Genomic DNA, 27181 nt, shown 5'->3' with positions numbered 1-27181 from the left:
CACTACCTGCTCACATATATGAAGGAGAATCATCTCGCCCTCCCCCCACTCCAGATTTGCAAAGACTTAAGAACTGGATTTGTCAATGACTTTACATCTTAAAAATTTAAATATGAAATGGATCAGTTAGTTAACTCCAGCAATTGAAAAAAGAGCTTACTTTTGACTCTATGTGCCTCTGTTGTTTTTAAAGACATTGGCTTTGATCACAGGTTGCCTTTCATTATTATGCAGTTTCTACCTTCCCAGCCACCAAATTCCAAATAAGCCTGATGGGATGCAAACAAGGGCAGGAACCTGCCACACCCTCCATTCTGTCTCTATCCATTCTCACACTAGAACAACTGAATAATCTTTGTAAGGAATCTCTAACTCAAGAAGAACAGTTATCAATTTGCCTTTCTTTTGTATACCTTTGCTATACTAATGAAAGTTGAACTAGCATTAGCTCTTTTCTTTTGTAAAACCTCCCACTGGTGCTTCACATTCAGTTTTTAATGTACTATAACTATCACTCTGTAACCTCTCACTAAGTGGTATTGCCTTCCAAGATTACTCTGTCACATTTCTTGCCAGCAAATTTTTCTTCACCTGAACTCTATTTTACCTCTTGTCCTCTGACTTTACTTTTGCAATTAATCTCTACTATGGAACCACGAAAAACTGGTACCCGGTGAAAATCAAACCACGGCCATGGTGTTTTTCTTTATCTATTTGGGCAGCAACAGCTTCAAAGAACCACAGACAACTAGTGAAGCATGAGGCTTCCCTTCTCGAACTTGGGCACTAACAACCATTTTATCACTATTTCAGGTATGTGGATAGCAACTCACCTTCATCATCAAGAGTTTAACAGGCACAACTAGGAAGCAAGATGCTTAACAAAATTCTTTCCCTCTGGATTTGGGATTTCAAGTGATCTTTTTTTTGTGGAACAGTGCTGATGCATTAGTAAGCTGCTATTCCTAGTTTTGATTCCTGGACTTCAGCTACGCATGTGCATTATGGCACAGTTTTCAGTCCCCCCTGAACCACGGCTTCTGGTTCTGAAGACACTTGGCAATATCACGCAAACGTGAGATTCCTTCTTGCACTGTGATTTATTCAAAGCAAATGTGCACTGTTGGAAGTTGCAGCAGGGAGAAAAAGAAGAAGCAATTCTGGTGTTGAAATGCAGCTGTGTCGTTGTTCCTTTCCCCCAGCATTTTAACCAATGCACTTGTGTACTTGTGCAATGATAACCTGAGAAATACAGTACTAAATTTGAAAACTTCAGCAAGCTCTGTGTTGCACCAATCATGAAATTAATGTTCAGAATTTTCCAAGTTAAACTGAAAGGCACACTGAGTGGGAAATGGAGCACAACAAATCCATCAATGAAGTAATGGAATGGAACAGGTGACACACAATCATCCCTATATACACAAGTAACAAAATGCCTTTGGCAGGTGGGAAAATACCTGATGCTAGGCCACGGTGGGAAGATTTTATCACAAAGTTTCACTGCCAGCACACCAGAAAGAAGAGTCAAGACAACCAGGTGTGAATACAAAAGAAACAAACTGGGCAGATTTGACCAACATAACCAGATCAAATTAAGTCTGGGAAGGTGTTCATTAATAGATGGGGAAAATTTCTTCTCCCATCACTGTGTGCATACAGCAAGGTTTCCTAAGATTCCTCCATCCTTGATGTGCTTGAAAGAGCCTGACATGCACACCATGGCCCCATTGGCCAATGTTCACCCCAATGAGTCCATCAGGCCAAAGTGCACCCCCAACACCCCTAGGCCATGCCTAACAACAGGGACTAATGGATGACCATAACCCAACACTGCCTCAGGTAAATCTTGTCACCTGCACCTACATGCCAATTAGCCAAATTGAAGGAGCAGCATTCCAGCAGACAAACATCACCCAACAACATTAAGCTGACTCAAAATAGAAGACCCAATGCCAATTTGGGTCTCCCAAAAAAGGCCTATCCAGCACCTGGAAAACAGATGACTAATCAGGAGGTTCACACTGCGAAAGGGTGACAGGGTGGGTGCCATATAAAGAAGAAGGGGAGCAGAGCAGGCTTAAATAATCGGTCACCACCTCTCCCCATTGGGCACAATAAGCCTCAGGCCAAAGCTCTCCTCTTTCTCTAGGGGAGGGAGGGTTTGTCAAATTTGCCCCACCACCCATAAAGGGTGGGAATGCCAATGTGAAACACAGTGTTGATCCTCTCTAAATGTCAGGTTTTTAATTCTGTAGCATAAATTGGCTGTATGGTAGTTTCAATGGCTTGAAGATATTGTTGTTGTTGTTACAATGCTAACAGAGAATTCACAGCATGCCAAAGTAAAGGAAGAGTAACCTCAGGACTATCAAATTCAACATATATGTAACTGGGAAATTATCAAGAAAGTCCAACACAGTCACATTTCACTTCAATGAAGGAAATTTATGAAAATGAGGGGACTGGTTAAAATGATGCTTAAAAATAGCTCTAAATTGGATAAATGAGTATTAAAATGGCAATTCCCATTCAACATAAAGAAATGTAAAGTGATGCAAAGCCTTTTATGTACAATATCACTTCATAATGCAGGTGGGGAATTGTATGTTTGAATACTTTTGTGGGGAGAAATGCTCCCTCCAAATAGAAAAATAGTGTGTTGGAGCATGCAAGACTAGCATTTTTTAAAAAGAAAATAAATTCCAGCTTTCTGCAGGCAGAGTGTTTCTGATGGGAGGGTGTTTTAAGTGGTACAGTCCTGTGAAATTGCACTACGTTATCTCTACTGACTGACTGTTCATCTATTTGTATTATATATTTAGTTGGGGGAAAGAACAGCCTTTACCTTTCCAAATCAGTTGTTATTTATTATTATTCTCTTTTCCATTCTAAGGCCAACCAGTGGATTTTTATTTATTTATTATGTATTTTGCTCTCCCCTATATTATTCTGTTATTATATCAGTTTTTGTATGTCAGAAAAGCCTTGGCCTGCAATCAATACTAAAGCCTGAAATATTGTTCCCGTATATCTCCATGGAGACAGAAGTAAATTCACTGTTGTTGCAATGTGTTAGGACTACATTTATCAATATGTAGGTCATGCACATAACCCGCAAGGAGATCACTGAAGCTATTTATTTAAAAGGTTAATGTGCTGACTGTCTCCGTATCCATAAGAACTCCAGTAAACCCTCTTAGCCCTGTGTCAATACCCTCTCGAAGTGGTAATAGCTTGACTCAAAATGTGAATTTCATTGTGACATCAAAATAAAACCCAAAGATGAGCCTTATGTCCTCAAGTGCCACTGCATCCCATTAATCTGTAATAAAAGCTGTTGTCTTCATGTAACAGAGGGGAACTCTGAAATTCAAGGCTATGGATGTCTACAAAAGGAGACAAGCTGCAGCACTTTACCACAACCCTTATACTTCCTCTGTGGAACATCTAAACATTTAGATTCAGGCAACCTTTTATTCAAATTATCCTAGCTCCAAGTTTGGGCTCATGTTAGGAAGGGATTAAAGTTATTGGAAAGCAACCCAACACCTCTAGGTATGTGCACCAATGCTTGGTTATGTAGGAATTACAATTTGTTTATCAATTTTATACTGTTTCCATGCTCTACTGTATATTTATTATATTTTTCTTCTTTGGCGATCACTTGTAGCAGAGTAAGATTGTCTTCCATAAACACGGTTTTAACAATGAGTCCATAAGTGACTGTGGAGGCCAATTCTGGATCCACACATCCTTCCACAGTGGGGACGTTGGTTTCAGGACGGGAGTTGATCATGGTGTGGATTTGCCAAGCGTGCCTTCCTCTTAGCATGTTTCTCCCTTGCGTTCTGAGTTTGAGTGTGTTCAAAGCCCATGACACCTTTCGTAAAGGCTGTTCTCCAACTGGAGCGCTCGTAGGCCAGTGTTTCCAAGTTGTCAGTGTTTATACTACATTTTTTAAGATTTGCCTTGAGACAGTCTTTAAACCTCTTTTGTTGACCACCAACATTATGCTTTCCATTTTTAAGTTGCTTTGGAAGACGATTATCAGGCATCCGCCCAACATGACCAGTCCAAGGAAGTTGATGTTGAAGAATCATTGCTTCAACACTGGTGATCCTTGCTTCTTCCAGTACACTGATATAGCTATTTTGTTATATATTTTGTAAAAAAGGAAGGAAGGAAGGAAGGAAGGAAGGAAGGAAGGAAGGAAGGAAGGAAGGAAGGTAAAGGACCCCTGAACGGTCAAAGGCGACTATGCGGTTGCGGCACTTATTTTGCTTTCAGGCTGAGGGAGCGGGTCATGTGGCCAGCATGACTAAATCACTTCTGGCACAACGAACACTGTGTGATGGAAACCATAGCACATGGAAACATTGTTTATCTTCCTGCCACGGCATTATCTATTTATCTACTTGCAGTGGCATGCTTTCAAACTGCTAGGTAGGCAGGAGCTAGGACAGAGCAACGGGAACTCACCCCGTCACAGGGATGCAAACCGCTGACCTTCTCATCGCCAAGCTCAAGAGGCTCAGTGGTTGAGACGACAGTGCCCCCTGCGTCCCTAGATATATTATGTAACCCATTCTGGGATCACATTGTGGTTAGGGGTAGGGAACAAATGAAGTGATGGGTGGGAAATAGTACTAAGTGAATCACAGAGAATTTTGATAGCCAAAATGAAGTGCAAAGTGGGTGTGAAATGCACAGAGGAGAGATCAATAAGTCGTACCTTGAGTTAGAAATTATGAAGGAGGCTCACTGATGTTATTAGCGGAGATCAGGAACCCATGCTGGCTGGGGCCGGAGGGAGCTGGGGAGCCACGGGTTTCCCCATCCCTGCTATTTTCTACTCAACTTCTTAGCAAATACAGATTTTTCATAGTAACACTTTTCACTCAACTAAAACAGAGAGAGGAAGAGACTTGATTTATGACTTCATTGTTTGTTGAAGCAGCCAGCAGATTCTAAACAATTGTTGGTGTTGTTGTACCTATTTATAGTGCTGTCAGGCCCATGAACTACTTGCTCGTCTATTCACTCTTATTGGTTGAGCACTCTAGCTCATTGTTCAACATCTTGGGAGGGCATTCCCAAGTAACCAGCATCAGCAAGTGTGCATGTGTTAGGAAAGGAGACATTTTGTGTGAATGAAGTTGTGCATATGTGTGTGATGTAAAAGCAAAACAAAACCCTGTATGCATTTGTTGCTGTCATGGGAGAGAATGATTTCTATACTTACAAGTATGAGTTGGACTGATTTTCTACTCCCCTCATAGACTATTATTTGTTTCCATTTATGTGTGATGGAGTGAAGTGGATAAACTCACTGTAGCTGATGACTACTGTGGGCTCCACAGACAAGGCTGAGACATTTAGCATTTCCTGGTAATAAGCTCACAGTTCAAAAATGTGTAATTTCAAAAGCCTTAAGCCTATAAATGATTGCTTTGAGCAGCTCAGAGGGCATTGCCAAACAACACTGCCTGTTTGGCATCCATTTAGTGCCTGCATGGCCTCTGATTGGGATAGAAGCTCAGTCCATCTAGTCCTCCACACAATGAATAGAATCCTAATTTTGGGGTTCTGGACTTTTTGCTCAACTGTATTAGTGTTCAATTGGCTGCATTTGGGGTATTGTTTCTTGCCTCCTTGTTTTGTTTTGTTCTTTCATCCTAAAAGATGCATTACTCCTCCTGCTTTTAAGGTATCATTTTTGTAAACTGAGCCTAACAGCTTGGAGAAACTGTACAAATACCTTGTGATGAGATTTATTGTGCAAAATGGTTCCCGTCATTTGCATGTAACACAAAAGAGCTTTGCGGCAGAGATGCTTCTGAGAGGGCCAAAGTGGGGGCTCCTGTTGAGGCCTAGATGGAGAGGACCCACTTAATCTATTTTTTCTTATCCTTTTATTGAGGTCAGTTGCTATTGGGGAAGGGAACACCTCTAGAACCAAATCTAAGTGTGATAAGAGAAGGCCACCTACATGCGGTCGTCCTCACAGTGTCCTTCCCCCTATTTTTCCTGCCCTTAGAAATTAGTGGAACCATTAGTTCTGATAGAGGTGGGAACCAGCCTTCTCAAGGCACAGACTAGGAAATGTGTTGATAATTCTAACCTTCTGAAATACACACATACTAATTAAATGGTTGTGGGGAGGGTACTTAACCCTTCCCATTCCCATCAATTCTTCCCATCAGATCCTCCTTTCCAGGTAACACCGCACCACCAATGTAGGGTAGTATCAGGAGAGCAGAGGACAACCCTGCCAAAAATTCTCCCTGGCAAGTACCCTCCATGATCCACCTACATACTCCTGTTATCTCCCAAACATCTACCCTGTGTCAATATCTACGCTTTAGAATGCAGTGAACTGCCTTCAAGCTCTGTTCCAAGCAAACAGCCCATACAATTCCAAGTCCAATACACAATCCTGGATTTAGAAATTATTGCCTTCAAACCATTAGGCTTTCAGCTCATGCTAGTTTCACAAATTGAGCAAGAGTGTAGCACCCAGAGCCAGTAGCTGTTAGAGTTGTTGCAACAGAATTATTCATCTAGTCCTTGTGCAGAGTAGAAATTAATGCTTTCTACCACAAGAATGAGTTTCAAAACTTTACTGCAAAGTGTCTTAAACTAGTTACAAAATAAACACTGGGAAAAATACAAAGTAAAACATTGCTCTTTAACAAACTAGCAATGTGGTCTCATCTGCTTTTTAGTTCAGTAACTTTCCTCTCTCTGTTACAGATAGGTAGCCGTGTTGGTCTGCCATGGTCAAAATAAAAAAATTCCTTCCAGTAGCACCTTAAAGACCAACTAAGTTAGTTCTTGGTATGAGCTTTCGTGTGCATGCACACTTCTTCAGATACCTCTCTCTGGTCGCAAATAGAGATCCAGAGCAACTTGACTGTTCATCATCATGGAACTTAGCTTCGACCGCTGCTGCCACTGTTTGGCTGGCTAAAAACCAGTGAGTTATCAGGTTTCACCTTCCTGGGGTAAGAGATCTGCTGCTCATGTTTCCCGGGTGCATTATCAATTAGCCTAAAGACTGAAATGGAAATATCCATTTTTTCTGCCATCTCTCTCTGCCTAATGCAAACTTCTCTACTTTGCAAATGCAAACCTTTACATACATTTTTAAACTTCACTGCATACAAACATTACATTTTATGTATATTAAACTCATTTCTGTAACAGTAGGTATTTGACAGACATACCACTCCTACAAAAGGCAGGAATGGGAAAATAAATGGCTTTCTCCATTGTGACTCAGTTGAGAAATGTTTTTGTAGCTTGTGCTACTACTCAAAACATCTCCAATTAATGCTGTCAGTAACTGTTTCACACAAGAGATTTATTTAGAAAACCATTTGAACTCAATTAAGTTTTGCTGCACATGGATCTATGAATGAATTTTTTAAAAAACCATGTTGTTACTGTGGGAAATGCATTAAATATGCCTACTCCACATAAAAAAACCAGTTCTTTACAGTGATCTCCACCAATTTAACACTAGCAAAAATTATTATTTTGCTACATGTCAGAAAGCGTCAGTCTTGAAACAGAAATGCTACAACTAAAAATTATTATTAAATGAAACGGACTGCATGAAATCTAGATTATATTTTCCCAGAAGGGCCCAACTGTTATATGGATATAATCTCTTGAGCACCCTTCCCAGCCTGTCACTCTTCAGATATTCTGGACTACCATATCTGACTATGAGTTATGCTGGCTAGGGCTGATGGAAATTGTAGTCCAAAACACCTGTAGGGCCCCAGATTAGGAAAAGCAGAACTGGTGTTTAATCATCTTGAGCCCTTCTTCAGATCCCTCTCTCTGAGGAAGGATCAAAGAGTAATGATAAGGAAGAGCGCCTTTTGAGTTGTGGCTCCCAAACTGTGCAATGTTCTCCCTACCAAGGTAAACCTGACAGTTTCAGTAACATTTTTTTTCAGTGCTGCTTAAAAACTTACCTTTTCCCCCAGGCTTCTGATGGACTGAGTGTATGTTGTTTCATTGTTAGTGTGTTGCCAAAACTTCCAATGGCTGTTGGATAAGTGGGGTGGAGGTGGGAGCGGGCATGTTTTTAATGAATTGTAGGTGTTTCATATGGATTTATTAATGTTTCACATAATTTAGTAATGACATTATCTGTTTGGGTTTATGTTTTTTAATGTGTTGCAAGTCACTTGGAGACCTTTGGGCAGCAAATGGCTAACAAGTCTAACGAATCATCACCATCAATCTTGCTAATTAGCACAATAGATGGTTCTCTCTTTCATTAGAAAACCACTCATCACTCCTAAAATTGCTCAGGCCAAATAGGTAGGCAAACCCAACCCAAATCTTTCTCCTCTTCACTGAACATCTTAGCATGCATCTACTGAATGGAAGGAAGTGAAAATAAATGAGTGCACAAATCAACATGCCTGCATGCAAGATGTGCCACAATGTGATTCACTGGAGCTTGAGTCCACAAGCAGGCACCTCTCCAAGAAGTCAAAAACAAGTATTCTTCAGACCTGTAGTGCATGACAAATGTAAGATGAAAAGTAGACCACCAACCAGAACAGGGGAGAGATGACTAACCTACAGTATATTATCAGAACACATCTTTTCCCAGTATAGTCAAAGTCTCAAAAGAACTTGGGAAATCATTTTAAATTTCAAGAGGCTGAAGTAAATCTTTAATATTTGATTCAGATTCCATAAATATTTACACAAATGGGCCTTCTCTATGTATTACAAGCACACCAGAGGTTACACATTTTTAGAAAGTATGGCTAATAAAACCTTACAATTCCCTGTCCCAAGGCTACTAACAGCCAGCTCCTTATCCACTCTCTCAGTAGACTCATCGCTGTGAATAGACAGGCAGCCAACTCATGAGTAGATTCATTAATAATTTGTCACCCCCTTGTGGTAGGATGCCTAATTTGTGGGGAAATGACCAAAAGTGTATGAGAGAGAAATTAATTAAGTCCCTGAGAACACTCCTTCAAATCCCTCTCTCCGCTTCTGCTAATAATTTTAGGAAAGGGTGGTGTAGGAAGAGACTTACACCAAGTTTTAGGATTACAGGCCATTTGCTATTAGGAACATAAGAGGCTGCCTTCTACTGGACAGGCCAGTGGTCCATCTAGCTCAATACTGTCTACACTGACTGGCAGGAGACCTCCAGACAAGAGACACTCCAAGCCCTACCTGGGAGCTTATGCATGGAAAGCAGATGCTCAATCCCTGAGCTACAGCCCTTAATTAGTGGTGTCAAATATCTCCAGGATGCCAGTTAAAGTTCTAGAGAAGCCTATCAAGGTGTTTGCAAAACAGGATTCACTTATAATACTGCTAATGGCTAAGATGAAGGTAGCATCAGACTAAAGCCTCATTATTGAGTTTTCATAGCCAGCTCAAGAAATAAATTCTCACCCTGGCATTTGGGTGATAGTGATGATTTGGTTGAGCCTTCTATATTGATATCTGCTGGACTGATATGGAGAAGTTTTAAACTCATTTTATTTATGTTTTATGGGAGGTATTTTTAATGGGGTGGTGGGTTATTGTCTTGTGAACAACCCTGTGTTTCTAATCAGATGAAGGCAGGGATCCAAAAATGAATCAAATAAAATCAAATCTCTTGGAAGAGACACTGGTTTTGCTCAAAAAAAATATTCCCATCCCAGACAAAATCTCTTTTGAATGTTTTTATTGGTTTGAGCATACACTGTGCCAATTCTACAGGAACAGCTCTGGTTGGTTCTGCCAAGCACTGCAGAGCTTGGGAGTAAATTACACTGCGGGATTCAAAATAAACCTGAAAGATGCCTTTGAATATTCCCTGTGTGCAGTTACAGATGAGTAGCAGCAGAAAGCTAAACTTCAGAAGGGAGAAAATAGGGCAACAGAGTATAGCACAAGAAATTGGGCCCATGTTACTTTAAAAGCTTTATATACACACATTAATAATTCACATAGTACCTCACATGTGCCACTTATTTACAGCCATAAATTTCATTAGGACATTGTAGTGGCTCCATAGGGCAAAGCAGTGAGAACTGCACTGTCTGAACAATGAAAACTCCGCCAGGTGAAAGCCCTCGATAAAGATTTAACCACATACACTCCTCTGAGAGTGGACTTTGCTCACATTTTTTAAATGCTCCTTTGCTCTTACACATCCCTGACCCTTTTTATCTTGGATCACTTTAGGCCAAGTCTTTGTTACAGTCCCTGAATGTTATTACACAGCCGAGTGAGAATAGAAAAATAAGAAATACATTGCACTCCACTTTTCCTTCATGGCATCACAGTGTTATATCGCATAAACAATGCATATAAAACACTTTTTCTTTCCCAATCTAGCTGAGTCCATGGAGGAGCAGAAAAACTGCAGGTGTAAGTAGCCACATTTTTCCTGGTTGAGCTGGTCATGGGTTCAGAAGAGTGCAAGTGCAGTTCACAACCTGCCAATGTGGCAGAAGGAAAAAGTCCAGTGAAAGGAAGGAAAGCAAAAGCAGTAATTCTGGGAGGAAACTCCACTCAATCTTACGAACCAGCACCAGGGCTTAAGCAGTTTAAAAACATCAACACAGCAAACAAAGAAGGAAAGGGGCTCTTGTTTCCAGAGTCACCTAGTCATTTCCCCAAACTCTTTCTGTTAAGTACTCAAGGCCAAACAAGACATGGTGCTAACATAAATTGTGTGTAATCGGACAAGTCCAAATTAATGAACAAATAAATCAATGCAAGAAGTATTCAATATTGTTCAACAAATCACTGGGTATCAAATTACTTTAAAAAAACCCTGAAGGTATCTTTTATCCAGTACCTAACAAGAGAAATAGGGAAAAGCCAATTTATAACTACTGTGGAGCCTTTTAATTAAAACCAGACTTTGTATTGGGCAGCACTGGAAATCACCAGAACCCCCCCCCCATTATAACAGAATGGTTAAGAGAGTTGTTTTACTATCTAAACTTTTAGGGTTAGCCAGAATACACAACTGACACAAGATGACAGATTTATCAAAATATAATTATTTGCCAGTTATTAGAATAAGGCACAATACAAGACATAGCCATCTATTTTTTCCTCTGTTCTTTAATGGGCTAAAAAAAATTAAACCATTGTTATGATTAATATATTGATATATTTATGGGTAACAAATTAACTCAAACCACCTCCATGCTTGGCTTGTTTGTATTTCTACTCTTTTTCTGTGGTGATAATAATAAGTCGAAACATTCTTATCTTATTTCAGATAGCCTTTTAAAGTAAATCGCAGGCAGAGGGTTGATCCTGACCAGCACTGGGGAAGTGTGTGGATTTTGTTTTCCAGTGCACCAGATATAGGGGGAAGGCATCATATTTTCCTCACAGTAGGAATTTGAAACACAAAGGTTACTATTTCACACTACTTCTTTTAAAACACACTGAAATGGGATGTGCTACAATTCCAATCAATAAATGAGTTAAAGTTCCCAATTATGAGGAACATACATAAACTGTTACTCTCCTGCTCGCGATTAATTTTGCCACGGTTATTTTGAGCTGAATAGGCTCCCTGTCCCAGCTACGCAATTTGCTGGAAGAGCCGAAACCTCTTTATCTCTAAATCAAAGGCCTTATTTATTGGGAATAAAAAATTCCATTGAGTAACAAACTAGGTGATCACCAATACAACTTCAGGTGCCTTGCTTGCTAGATCCTATTGATGGCAGTTAATGAACCTGAAAAATAGACATTTTTTTCAAAATGTCAATTGTGTCACACTGCACTAGGCTAGGGTTCATTTGTTGATGTATACATGATGTGACATAATCCGATGAAAAATAAATGGGGTAGGGGAAGAACCAACTTTTCTTTTTGCTTTTACTGCACAGCATGCTTTAGTATTTTATATATAGCTTGGTTTTTTTAAAAAAAAACACACCTCCTTCTGTAGCCTATACTATCTGAATGAACACGATTCAAGACACTGATACTTGCACTTTCAGTGAGGAACATGATTAATTTGGATGCATCCTACTCCCATATATAGTGGGTGGTGTGCATTTTTCAATTCTATTTTCATGATGGGAAGTGATTGATAGCAGGAGCCAAAGTTTTCCATGAATGGGTGCATGGAATGTCACAGTATGTACTAGGAAACTCCAAGAGAAAACTGAAGGCTAGAAAAGCATTAATGCTGAGATCTGTTTGTTCTAATAAGAATTGCACAGTATTAAGTTTTTCTGTTTATGGCACACTTCAATTTCCTGTGACATTATTTTATGAAGTTTACTGGAGTAAATATTACAAGAAGTGAATGGAACATTTTACTGCCAATAGAAATAAAGTCTGAAACAGCTTCTCTCTATATGCTTCATTTTATTCTTATTTGCAATTATACACAAATAATACTCAAAAAGAGCAATTGTACACTTCTTAAAGGTAAAGGTAAAGGGACCCCTGACCATTAGGTCCAGTCGTGACCGACTCTGGGGTTGCGGCGCTCATCTCGCGTTATGGGCCGAGGGAGCTGGCGTACAGCTTCCAGGTCATGTGGCCAGCATGACGAAGCCGCTTCTGGCGAACCAGAGAGAGCAGCGCACAGAAACGCCGTTTACCTTCCCACTGGAGTGGTACTTATTTATCTACTTGCACTTTGACGTGCTTTCGAACTGCTAGGTTGGCAGGAGCAGGGACCGAGCAACGGGAGCTCACCCCATCGCGGGGATTCGAACCGCCGACCTTCTGATCGGCAAGTCCTAGGCTCTGTGGTTTAACCCACAGTGCCACCCGCGTCCCGCGTACACTTCTTAGCACATGTGATTTTTTTTCTTTCATGCTGTTTCATTCATGTTTGCATACCAAAGAAAACCCAAAAAGGATGACTACATATAATTTATTTTGCAAAAAAAACACCAGGTGCAAATATAAAATATAGTACGGTATGCTGTCTGATTTAATTGACAATCACCTAGCAGAACTGGTGCTTGATCCCAGCATCTCTATGGCCACATTCCAATAAGGGCTCAGGTTGATAATGTGTGTCCAAAAAAAGGAAAGCATAACAATAAACAGTAAATATAATTGATATTATTTGGATGGAATCATTTGAAAAGCCTCATTTGTAAATATAATAAGGCAAAGAGTCTCTATGATTTATATGTGTTGCCCCATGCATTCACTGAATATTGATCCTGATAATATTGATACTGGCACCTGATAATCAAAGTGCATTTATTTCTTTACAGTTATGCGGACAGAAGAAGCTGGTCTGCAGGATGTGCTTATCTGCATGTTCTCCCACATTTTCTGGCAGTGTGGTGTAGTGGTTAAGAGCGGTAGACTCGTAATCTGGTGAACCGGGTTTGCGTCTCCACTCCTCCACATGCAGCTGCTGGGTGACCTTGGGCCAGTCACATTTCTCTGAAGTCTCTCAACTCCACTCACCTCACAGAGTGTTTGTTGTGGGGGAGGAAGGGAAAGGAGAATGTTAGCCACTTTGAGACTCCTTCGGGTAGTGATAAAGCGGGATATCAAATCCAAATCCAAACTCTATTTCTTGTGTATTCAGAATTATGGACAGTGACAACCCCCCCCCAAAAAAAAAAATATCCTGTTAAATTAAGTGGCCTATAGGCCACAGGCAGGCAAGAGCTTTCTGTTACTATATTTGAATGGAAACTTTCTGTGTGCAATTCTTCCCTGTGTATGAGTAGGATTGCACTAATTACTGAGCAGAATCTGGAGCATCCTGCATACACAGAGTTCCATGTGCAAACTGTAGCTCCTGAATTGCAATCCAAGGTCCTAATGTACTATGTGCACATAATACATCGAAAACATGTTTCACAAAAACTTTGCTAAACCACGTGTATGCCTCATACAAAATTAATGATATTCTTTACCTGTAATAATATGTTGTCAACCACTGCCTCACATTGAAAGGAACACTTTATTAAGTTGAAGCGCCACAGAATTATTGTTTTTTTTGGGGGGAGGGATTTTCACTAATTTCTAGTTACCCAAGCAAAACAGAAGAATTGCTATGAAAGCTTGTTTCCCTACAAAGCTGGTAATCCTGCATCTTTAATACGAAGCCACATGGCTGGCCTGGCCATGAGTCCTACATGTAGAAGTGAATATCCAGCGTGGTAGCCAATGCTGTGCTAAGGTAAAGTCAGTTAATGCTTGTTCTGCTGGCAAAATGTTTTGCACTAGCAGAATGCTGTTGCACAAGAGAATACAAAAACAAATTGCCAATAACTTTGTTGCAGAACAGATTGTGCAATCCCAGCCCCTTTTACATGTGGAGACTGTTTACATGATTAAAGCATGAAGGAGACTTTAGAGACACACACATTCATGTGAAATGCATACTAAAAATAATTGTCCTTTGCCTTTTACTATTATTTTTCCACAGTTTGAATGTTTAAATTTCAAGAAGGCCTCTAAACATATTAAAGGTGAAGCTGAAGGTAGAGTACAGCAGAATGAGGAGCAATAGATGGAAATGTTATATATGAATTAATAGCAACATGTCAACAAGCATTCCTTAAGTGCACATAAGTAAACAAGAGAGTCTTTAATGTAATCTGAAACATATTGATTCATTCATTCAAGTAGTCTCATGAGTCTGAAATAACCACTCATATGAGTTTGCCATGATTTAAAACAATTGTTCCATGAATTTTAATTACAAACTATAACTATCATTCTATAATCATTCTGGCTTGAATCCTATGCTGCTGCTCTGATCACTTTAAGGGAAGAGGAGATTTCCACCAACTTCACCCTCCATTTGCAGCTCCCTACATGATATCTCATGGGATGCGGTTGAGGCTGTGGTCTAAACCACTGAGTCTAGGGCTTGCCAATCAGAAGGTCGGTGGTTCGAATCCCTGCGATGGGGTGAGCTCCCTTTGTTCGGTCCCTGCTCCTGCCAAGCTAGCAGTTTGAAACCATGTCAAGTGCAAATAGATAAATAGGTACCGATCCGGTGGGAAGGTAAACAGTGTTTCTGTGCACTTTTCTGGTTTGCCAGAAGCGGCTTAGTCATGCTGGCCACATGACCCAGAAGCTGTCTGCGGACAAACGCCGGCTCCCTCGGCCAGGAAAGCAAAATGAGTGCCACAAGCCCAGAGTAGTCCGCAACTGGATTTAATGGTCAAGGGTCCCTTTAAATGATATCTCATTCCATTCCCAAAGGTCTCCTACCACACACAGGCAGATTGAGGGCATAAAAGCTCCATTCTGCTCCATGAACATGAACTTTATTCATAAAAGGGGAGTTGGGATCCAAGTTTCTGTTTATATAATTTAATTTCAGCATTTTGAACCTTTCAGAATTCATTCTCTTATGCTAACCTAAAGATGTGGAACAAATCGCTGCTGCTTGTTTGTCAGGAATATCCCAACTGACTTATTGCCACTGCCAAACACCCATTGCTTTTTGAGAAGTCCACTTGACAATAAAAGTTGCTTTGTTGTTTTGATACTTTTAAGGATTTTGTGATCAAAAGCATCTCTGGTTCTAAGTCCAGTATGCATCTCTCTACCATCATTAGAGTCACGACTTTATTGTGGTAATTCCATCCACCAGCTCACTATCAAAACAGCACTCAGCAAGAGTGGGAGCAAGCAAGCATACATTTTCAGTAGAACAGCAGTAGCTCAGAACCTGGGGCAATGTGGTACCAGAAAGGACAGGCAAACCATAGAGGGGATTGAAACACAGCCATCTCCACTGCTACAGCCAAACACCTTGGACTCGTCACAACTTCCAGCATTCTGAGTTAGGGGGACTCCAACCTAAGTCCACAAACCACCAAGAGAAAAAAAAGCATCTCAACAAGCCAGAAAAAAAAATCTCTGCTAGAGTCTGTACTGATGCTATGAAGACAAAACAACAGAATCCCAGATCTGGAAGTCAAAACAATGAGGGGACAACAGCCACAGTCCAGCTATTACATCAATTGGAGCCAATAGGTCAACCTGTGATTCTCCTTCCACTCCATTTCCTGCATTTTTCATAGATGAGGAGCTTTGATATGGGCAAATCTGGGTTTGCCAGCCTCCTGCACTGAATTCAAAGACTGAAACTTGGGAGATGGGTGAGTGCTGAAGCCTTGACAGCTAAAAAAGGTGGAGGAGGAGCCAAATGAAAGAAGGTAACATGAAGACCTAGTACAACTCACAGGAGGCTTGCCATAAATTCTGAGCTCCCATTTTGGGGAAACTTTAGTCAGAACACCAACACATGTACATATGAAGTAGTACTTCTAAAATGACACATCTTTCCTTGTCTTCCCCTTATGCAGGAGGCATTTCTCTCATTTTATCCAGAGATTCAGTGTCTATAGATGGGAAAGCTTTTGCTGTCAGCTTCTCTGAGTGACCTTGCAGGCGCAGACATGACACACGGTTCAAAGGAAGATTATTATACGTTTTATACTTTGAAGATCCAAGGTTAACACTGAAAACATAATATCTGACAAACACAGAAGATTTTAGTTAACTGTCATTAACCTAGTTCTTTCAACAATAGTTATGCTTTGTATAATAAAGGAGCATGTGTAAAAAAAACAAATTAAAGGACAAAGTATTTCCCCCTAATGCTTACATCAGCTTTGAATAGTGTGTCCTTTCACCATTTTGTGGAGGAGGGAGACTGGAGCAAAAGTGTTTGTCATCCAGTATAAGGTTATTACTTACATGGCATCCATATAAACCCAAATCTGTTTACCTACGTGGCAGTCCAACATGAATTTCATAGCAATAGCACTTAGCAAAATCAGATTGGCTACATGACACTGTAACTTCATCATGTTCATTATGTGATTCCTGATTGGCAGGGATCAGTCAGGAAAGAAGAAAGCCAAGGGAAAACGTGAAAAGCTGAATTGGCTAGCAGAGTGGAATTAATTGTTGTGAACTTTTAAAGTGTGAACTTTTAAAGTGCTTTGAGGAAACATGCATTACATTTCTAAAGAATTCATTTCTTTTTAGACAACTTACACTGGACAACAGAACAAAACAGCAAAGCAACAATACGTGCACCTATTAGGAATATAGCTAATTTTCTAAAACCATGAAGAATCTAAGTATAAATAGAACACAATCTTTACCAAACTCCAAAGTATGGTAAGTTCCTACCTTTCTTCTTTGAGTCTTTCTTTGTGCTGGTTTTAACAGCCACTTGAAGTTCTGTCTCAGTTGACATCCTATTATATCCTTAGTCCTCTTCACACAGATCCAGTATCTTGGCCAGGCTCATTTAGAACAACTCTCCAAGAGAATAACTCAGCTCCTCAGATACTAGAATGCAGACAGTTCATTTCATTCACCCTTTTGGAGTGCTGCAAGAAAAAGCAACATAAGGGTGGGTCATCTTCTGTAGAATCAGGTTATCCAAGAAAGATTAAACCTATGACAAACCATCTGTGGAGGTGTAGTTATTAACACTCAGCTGAAACTGCTTATCCACTTTTGTGTTAATTTCAAGGGTGCTGAAAAGTAGCTCCTGTATTCTGTGACCTTCAGCACTCAGGAACTCCTTTGAAGTTTCAGCACTCCTTTGTCCCCATGATTCCTGCTTCTGTTCTGTCCCAGCAGCTATGGTTCACTTCACATTTTGGTTTGAAAAGTGGGAATTAGGTAGGTTTTCATTCTTCCCTATCCCTACCTTGGAATATCAAGCAATGCCTTCACTAGTATCTGTTTTCTTGCTTCACTGACAGTCTCCGTCATTCCTGCACTCTAAACCCAAACCTCTCTGGGTAAACTGACTATAGTTTGCTTGACCTCATTTTTATTTCTGTTTCTGATGGCGTCCTCAGTAAGACTCAGTATTGCTAACCAGTTGTGTGTCCCAAAGTCCTGTTCCTATTAGGATTCAATACAACTTGCAACTGAATCCTGACAAGACTCCCCACAGTTCTGCTCCTGACAATGATTTAGGAAACCCAGTTCTTTACAATTTAGGAGATTAAAGCTTCTCAACACTAGAGAATGATTTGACAATTTAAATCACTTATTGAAGCTAAGTCTATAAAACCACTTGCCCTTTTCAAATCCAGGCTCTTTCAACATTTTGAAATGCTTCAATAACACTACATGGCTATGCACAATTTGAATTGATTTAATATTCCTTTAGTGTGTCAGGGTTTATGTATGGCTCTTCTTAATGAGCTCTTCAGATCTGTATGTGAATTATGCAACTTTCAAGGACAGATCTTCAAAGTGTGCTCAATTGATTTAAAAGTATAAAGTTTCTGCCTCCTCTCCCAGAAACCCAAATAAATAAATCAAACTTCCAAAATAACACATAAACAACCCAAAATCAAACCGACCAATTTCTAAAATTGTTGATGCTTCAGATGAGCTGTAAATTACCTTTCTGAATGGAAAATGGAAATATAATCTATGAAATGAAGGAAGGCTCTAACTGCTATAAAAACCTTTACAATAACAGCATTTCTAATTAGTAAACTATTTAGAAGCCATTAAAAAAAAGTTTGGTCTGGATAAGATGAAGGCTTAAAACTTTGTCTATATGTATGGAGGAAAGGGTTGAGATGGGGAAGAACATTCCAATCTATGTGGATGAAGGAGGCTGAACAAAAGCAATACCAGCTCCCAGAAAATATTTGGAAGCAAATTTCTGCCAAAACATGTAAGTGGAATATTTAGGGATCATTCTTGAACTAAAGTTCTTACTCCATCAAGGCTTTCGCTCCCTGACATGAGCAGCAGAAAATGGAATTACTAGGCAAGAAATAGCATGCTGAAAAGACGACTGTAGAAAAGCTGCAAAAATGGTATGTCAGCAACTAGATCCCTTTCAAGGAATCAGGCCATAACCATGTTATTTATCTAAATAAATATTTTGTGCAGGAAGAGAAACCAAGGAAGATTAAATGTGTAAGCAGCACTTGATATTAGTCTTGATACTTGTTAAGGATGTCACTTGAAATGATAAAACTGACATATTGTCAAACTTTTTCATGACTTTGTACAAGGTCCTGAGTTGGGACAAATCAGAAAAAACATGTCTGAAGGACAGCCTTTTGAAATTTAGATGCAAGGTTACAAGAACGAAGTTGGCCAAGAAGTTGGCCTAAATTTGAAGAGTATGCCCATGATTACATATAGGGTGCCTGTAACAATAAGTCCTCAGAATCTGGGCAACAAATATTGTTGAGAAGGGAAATGAAAGATAAAGCAAACCGCACTTGCAGATCATGCTGTATAAATTTAAGGGTTGTTGGGTTATTTATTTTTAACAGAACAATGGAGAATTCAGCTTCAGAAAAACAAGATGAGAAAACTCCAATAATAAATTTGGGCAAGGGAAATTTTGGGCACATTCTTAGTTTACCAGAACATATTTCTCAAATGAAATTGAGAAGGTACACCCCAGGAATGTATTGTGAGAAAAAGTTGTTCACATCAGAATGGTTTAAGTCCTTTCACTGCCAAGGATTGTAGGCAACATTAGGGAATTTGCCTCAAACACTCAGCCCTAAAATGGGTATAATACTAACCAATTCTAATACTAACTCATGCAACTAATATTATGTGTGTGAAAACAATCAGGATTGCAAAAGTGTGATGAAAATTTAGAACACCTACATAAAGTAGTTGTACTAATATATTGCTATAAAATTATAAAATTCAGACTTGTTACTGAAAGTAGCTTTTTTATTACTGGTTTTCTTAAGGGAAAGTGACATTGACAATCATAGTTTATCTTGAGCTTGGGTGGAGAAGGCCTTTTTCCTTTTGATTAAGTCCTGTCTATGCTTTATTAAGCTGTACAACAAGATTGACAAGGGGAAGGATGCTTTCAACAGCCCTCCCAGCCTGGATCCAGTGCTTTGTCTTTCAAGTTCTTTCAACAGAAGCGGAAGGAAGCTTTTCCCCTTTAATTATCCTGGCATATTATTTCTTTTTAAGGAGCTGTCAGCTACACAGCATTCACTTAATGGGTCTCTCATTCAGATAATGACAATGGAACTGTTTCACAGGAGTAGCTGTTTAAACACAATATAAATAACCTCAATTTCTGGGGGCTGGGGTGCGGGGAGAAAGGTTGATTAAAACAAAAATATACTGATCAGGATTACTTTGTAGAACACATATAGCCCTAGCCTAAAGCAAAAAGAAGTGTTGTCAAAAAGCAGGGGAGGAAAATGACAACTACTGAAACACCACTGGCGTTCAACATACTTTTAAGGGTTTACGGTATATCAAAGACAGCAATACAACTGTGATGCTCTGATATTGTTTGCCATTTAGAAAATATGCTTAAGAGATGTTATGGCAAAACATACTTCCACTGGGTTCTTTCAAATAATAAAATCTTGAAAACAAATATAGACACACTTGAAATAAATGCTGGCAATGTGAGATCATGAGTCCTCATTCGCATCTATCTGCCATGAAGTTCAGATATATACAGAACCAAAGCTCACAATAACTTGACTCAGAATATGAACTTGTTCATCTTACAGTGCTTGACTGCACTACAAACTGATCAGCAATCCCTCTGCGCGCACACACACCCCTGCAATTTTTTTTCCTCTTCAGCTCAAAATTTAAAACTTCCCATGATGTCTGGAATGGTACAGTGGGAACACCCCAGCCACCAAGAACTATGACCAATGTAGTTTTTCATGCTTCCCTCATCCTTATTAGACACCCTGGAATCTACATTTCCAAACTATCCTTACAACTGAGACACTGTGATGAGCATAGATACTATCATCTTAGGTACAAATAGCACTGGACATGGGTGGCACTGTGGTCTAAACCACTGAGCCTCTTGAGCTTGCCAATCAGGTCGTGGTTCGAATCCCTGCAACTGGGTGAACTCCCTTTGCCCGGTCCCAGCTCCTGCCAACCTAGCAGCTCAAAAGCACATCAAAGTGCAAGTAGAAAAATAGGTACAGCTCCAGCAGGAAGGTAAATGGTGTTTCTGTGCGCTGCTTTGGTTTCGGTGTTCCGTTGCGCCAGAAGCAGCTTAGTCACACTGGCCAAATGACCCAGAAAAACTGTCTGCGGACAAACACTGGCTCCCTCGACCTGTAAAGCGACAGTGATCAGCAGGGTGGCATTGCACACCTGGTTTTCTGACCCCAAGCCAGGACAAAATAAACATCCAGGCATTTGAGGAATTTTAGACATGCTTCTTGGCAACCCTGATATCAGTGGATGAGAAAGCTTAACTGTAACTGTTTTTACAATTGCTTTTAAATTGTTTCATTGCGGACATGTTTGATAATGGTGGTGATGTTACTACAAACACCACCTAATTAGTAAAAAAACAAAGGAGAAGAGTATGTGGGGTGTGGTTCAGGGACCAGTGTGGGTGCTATGGGTAATGTCACTAAAATCTGAATTTTGAAACTGAGAATTGAAGGGGCAAACCTATTCAGAGTGGGGTTGGGGTCCAAAATAAAAATCAAGCCGGGGTAGCTCATCTTTCACGAACCTCAATGAAACATGCATAGCAGAACTTCCTGTGAACTGGTTTACAAGTCTTAGGGACATGCTCCCACACAAATTTATTTAAAAGCCAATGTCACGCCCTATTATCCTCTAAACAGTGCATATGAAAGCAAGGTCTTGACATCTGTAAAGTGGGGGTCAGAATAAGGTCATGCAACAATGCATTTTTCCTTCCAACTGGAGGTCTTTGCATGGGTCATGATAGAAAAACGCTTACATATTTCCCACATTTCATTTGTTTTGATATCCAAATCAGAATGGCAAGCAGGCTGCTACTCAGAGCTACAGCTTTCATTGTCTCTGCCAATCTAGGTCATTGTTTAATTTCTTTTCCAAAGGGGGGAGGAAGGAGCACGTTTTATCAATGAGATGCCATTTCTGCTCTTCTTTTATTCTCACTGTAGTTTAAGAACCACAATCACATAATTAGTTTTAAAATGTTGTTTCTCCTCCATAACATTTCAGCTCTTGTGTTTCACCACACTATTATTTATTACAAAAGTGTCCCCATGACTTAGATTTTCCTGCAGATTATATGCAATCTTCTTATTTTAACAAACATGAGAAGATTTCCATTCTCTTTCTGAGTGCACAAAGGAGCAATGCAAACAATTTCTGAATTAATTGGCTTTTAATTCTAAGAGAAGTACAGAGCTTATACCCTGAATGCATCTTATGATGATATAATACCTAGGAATTAATGAAGTAAACATTCGAAAACCCAATTAAATACAGTTAAAGTACTAGCAGCAGTTGTATTACTATTTGCTCTGCACAACTGATTAAAGGCTTCAAGTTTATTTTTCCACCACATTTCTAGAAATATTTTTATTTTATGAATCAGTTGGCATTTGCACTAAATAAGCATTTTACAGTTTTCATAGCTTGGGCTACAAGGCGCACTTTTGATTTTATTTGAACAAAAGCAGACTAGACAGGAGAAAATAGTTTTGTGGCCTGTAATGTTTTGAGCATTAATGAGCTAACACACAGCTATCACTTGGGTTAAGAAGAGTTAGTAAACTAGAAATAAATTTATACCTCCTCGCCCAAAATGCATCAATAGCGACCCCCACTTAAACTCTCCTGGCTAGAAAATAACACAACACAAGGAAAATATTGTATGTCCTATATTGCACATGTACAATAGGACTTTTCTATCAACTGGTGCCCCAGATAGAACTGGTGCAAATATAGAAAATTCAGTTTATATGTTTTCTCTGGGAACAAGGATAAAGAAGAAGCACACAAACAATTGAAAAGAATCCAGTCAAGGAACAAAGTTGTGTTTGGTGAGTCAATTAAATGCTAGAGTTGAAGTGCTCAATGCTCAATGGCAAGAATCAAAACAACTTGCTGCTTTTGACCTGGTGCATCAACAGTTCTAATTAATGTACTGCAGGAAAATTGGGGGGGGGGACGACCCTTACAGTTCCTGCAGAAACAGTCTATTTTGGAGAGTTCCACGTACTGTACACGTAAAAGTGTGGTTAGTTTAAAGGGGGGGGAGGGCTGGTTTACACAGCACTTCACCAGCACCACACAAACATGTGAGTTCCTGGGGAATAGTTTACTGTTGCTTTGCCTCTCCCCAGTCTATTTTATTCCTGCACCATACTGAGGTGAGCAAAAAATTGATTTGGATGTTGTTCAAACTCATGCCCATGATGAAAGTCTATCCTCACACATCCCAAGCTGCACCAAATAACAAGGTGAGAGCTTAATCCAGGTTGAGCCCAGGTTGGAACAGCATGCTAAGCCAAACCCTGGCTCAGATCAGCAACACAGTGTCAGTGAAAAGGACATGGAAGGAGCAAAGCAGCCATAAGCTCCTCTCTGGGAGCCCACTGTTTGCACAGTCCCATTAATGAATAGTGCAAATACATTGGTGGATACAATCTGCTGTTCCCAACCAGGGTCTTTGTATGGCACCGACCTCTCCCCTCCCCACTACCTCCTGATAAGCAGCAGCAATGTGACCCACTGGAGGTCAGGGGAGCAGTGGTGTCCCATCATTTCATCCACTACAGATGTACAGTGGTATCTCGGGTTACATACGCTTCAGGTTACATACGCTTCAGGTTTCAGACTCTGCTAACCCAGAAATAGTACCTCGGGTTAAGAACTTTGCTTCAGGATGAGAACAGAAATCGTGGTCTGGCGGCGCGGCGGCAGCAGCAGGAGGCCCCATTAGCGAAAGTGGTGCTTCAGGTTAAGAACAGTTTCAGGTTAAGAATGGACCTCTGGAACAAATTAAGTACTTAACCCGAGGTACCACTGTAACTGTAGACATAGATCCTAATAAAGAGATGGCTACATTCAATGAAGTGTTGCAGCACATGATTGCTTACAAACAGATAAAAACTGCATGTACTGGTCCTAGATAAAAAATAAATACTGACTGTCATTCACAGCACAAAATAAATTTACACAAACACACTCTATCCACAGTATGCAATGCAATGTATGTGCATGCTCAGATGCACACCTCCGTTTGATCTATGTGCATCAGGTGCCTCCTGGCACAGCATTTGACATCCACACAACAGAATGCAGTAGTATGTGATGATTGGAGCCCAACTTCAATGTGTGGACCTCTCTTACTGGACTGGGACAACAGTCAAAATTATGATGGAGCCAGGAAATAGGAGGAGGGAGGCTCTGAAAAGAGGAGCCTGGGTACAAATTCTGGGTCAATCTATTTATTTGTTTATTTGGTTTATATACCACCCTTTATCAAGAGATCCCAGGGCAGTGTACAATATTAAGAACACATTTTACAGAGCATCAGTAATAAAAACGCATTGAAAGCTCAATAGAAAGCTTAACAACAGACACTGCGATAATAAAATAATCATGATAACAGTCCATTGTTGTCGTACCCTACCCCCCGCTTTAACAGGCCATAGATTATTGAAGGGCCATAGACCTTAATAAAGAAGAATGGTTTTGGTTGGTGCCTAAAGGCATGACATGATGGTGCCTAGCAAGCCTCTTTGGGGAAAGCGTTCCACTGTTGGGAAGTCACCAGAGAAATGGCCCATTCTCTTGCTGCCACCCATCGAACCTCTTGAGGAGAGAGGACATAAAGAAGGGCCTCAGATGACAAGCACAGGGTCCAGTTTGGTTTTTATGGAGAGAGGCAGTCCTTAAGGTATTGAGACAGCTTTATAGGTCAACACCAGCACTTTAACTTAGGCCTGGAAACTAATTGGCAGTCAGTGCAGTCAGGCTAGGATTGGCATTATATGCTCAGACAGTCTTGTTCTGGGGAGCAATCTGGCCATTGCTCCATCTGAAGTTTCCAACCCATCTTCAGAGGCAGCCCCACGTATAACGCATGACAGTAATCCAATCAGTATCTATGTGCTTATAAGTACACAACACTGTCTCATTCACAACCCAGTATATTAAGCAGATAAAGTATAATTATAATATACTTATACATGCCATTGTCCTCATAATCACAGTTCAATTAAACTGAGGTCCTAGTCTTCCAAAACATGTCCTTATTCTTCCCCACCTAATTCCGCTAAAATACATCAATATTATTTCTGTGGGAAAAAATCCTTCACAGATGGACCATTTTCAGTTTTCCAATGTCACAGTAACTCTCTTAGCAATCAGCAAGCATAAGAAAAAAAATTCACTTCCCATGGCCTCTTGGGATTCTGTGTACTTCAGGCACATCTGCTATGTATTTCTTTCCTTCTATATAGAAAAAAAGTCATCTGACCTAAGCTCTGGGAATATGCATAGTTACTCATTTTTTAAAAAAGAAAAACAATTAGATGAAGATGAGAGTACAGTCCACCAAGAGCATCTGACCTATTTATTGTAATTTGTAATGTGCGTGATTATCTTAATTCCACACAGATTGTCAGTCATGTAACCTAGATCTGCAGACAGGCTTAACTAGCCATACTATGTGATCAGGGAGAGAAATACCATTAATGATAGCACTTTTCAGTATACATACAACGTGCTTTCAATTCTTAATTCATTTATCATCACAGCAAGCCTGTGAACAGGTATAGATTTAATCTCTGAATAGGTTAAGTTTGGAGATATCTCACAGGTCCCCTTTCATAACCAAATACATCAAACCCTCAACTGCATTGCATTGGCCCAATGCGGAAAACAATGAAACATTTGGGAACGTGAAGTAAATCGATTTGCTCTCTAACTCTAAAATACTGCTATGTGCAAATGTAGTCATAGTTTTATACACATGAGGAAATAAACTACTTGTGATTTATAAAGGGTGCTGGTGCTGGTACAATTGCTCATTTGTTTTCTTCTTCTTTGGCCAATTCTGTATTTTAACATAGTGTGACCACAACTGACACAAGGGTTATGTTCCCAGATGGTTGCACATAAATGCAAAATTGTGCAAAGTCAGAATGACCCCCCAGAACCACTCCCATCATCTGAGATCTTGCAAGTTCTTGGACAGTCCCACAAGAGCCTCCAGAGCAAGAATATCCTGCTTCCTTTCTATTCATTTATTGGTGATCCACATAAAGCTGTGATCACATAAGCAAAATCAGCATGTTGGGATCCTACTGTATATTCACTTACTATTGTTATATAATTGGAAATGACCAAATTACTTGGATCATTTATCTGTCATGCCTGTTGGATATTAAACATAATATCAGAGGAAGAGAACTTTCTACCATTTTCTTACACTATATTCTTTGACAAACTGGAACGCGACAGAGCAAGATGCACCAAGTTATATTTTAGCTGAGACGTATAATTTATTTATACACACCAGAATTATTCTTCATAGATTTTTGTCATGTATTTGATGATACAATGAAGTCCAGCTGCTACTGTGATTTAAAATCCCCAAATCCTATCTATCTTTTTGAAAGGAGCTTCTTTAAAAAACACACAATTTTTACAGATTTCTACAACAGTAACGTACAAAAGCAAAAACACATCAATAATAACAAAAAACAAAAAATGATTATATTATGATGAAAAACAAAAGTACACGAAGTCTTCTCTAACTTTGTAGAGTAGAAAACAACAAATCGTGTCCTCCCTAAAAGAGGGCATGTGTTGCGGTGAGACCTGGAGACTGACCCCCTGTGTTGTGGGTGGGTTTTGATTGGTTAGCCACAACATCCAATTGGTAGGTGCCTTGATGTTGGGTCCAATCTGACCAATGGGGCGCAGTCCAAACAGATCGAGGGACCTATATATACCCATGCAGGTGACCCAGAGCTTCCTCTTTGGCCCATGCATTCGGAACAAGCTAACAGCATGTCCTCTGTGCAGCTGAGAGACTTACATTTGATGGATCTTCGGGTGATTTCTTTCTGTTTTTTATTCCCCCTTTTTTGTTATTGCTTTTTATTCTTCCTTTTGAGTTGTCCTCTCCCCCTTTCCTTCCCTTTCCCTTCCTAACGGGGCTTTGCCCCTCTGGTGCTCCAGCCCCTAGGCGCTCCCGTTGTGGGGCTTGCTGCTGCTCTCCCCTTTCATTTTATTGATTGGTTTTTCTGGATGCGGCAGCAGCCTTGTGCCTAATACACGACTTTGGGCAAGTGCGTTTGTCGCTCCTTTAGCCATGCCATTAAGTCCTTTGATTGGTTTCATAGCAGCGAGAGTTCCCTCTCCCTGCCTTTATTGTGCTCCCTTTCATTTTAGCTGGGTCGTG

The 27181-nt window shown here is 40.1% G+C and overlaps 1 protein-coding gene across 8 annotated transcripts in view; it reads right to left on the bottom strand.

Annotated features, from left to right (window-relative positions):
- Nucleotides 1–27181, bottom strand: part of DAB1 (DAB adaptor protein 1) — a 586419-nt gene that overhangs the window by 125099 nt on the left and 434139 nt on the right. For all 8 annotated transcript variants that reach the window (XM_082228739.1, XM_082228744.1, XM_082228738.1 and 5 more), the window contains one exon: nt 17158–17360. In XM_082228739.1, the coding sequence (XP_082084865.1) occupies nt 17158–17224 (67 nt within the window). In that variant the 5' untranslated portion in view covers nt 17225–17360. The remainder of the gene's footprint in view (nt 1–17157; nt 17361–27181) is intronic.

Source organism: Podarcis vaucheri, assembly GCF_965113315.1.
Source record: "Podarcis vaucheri genome assembly, chromosome: 6".
NCBI lineage: Eukaryota > Metazoa > Chordata > Lepidosauria > Squamata > Lacertidae > Podarcis > Podarcis vaucheri.
This window is presented reverse-complemented; position numbering and strand designations above follow the sequence as displayed.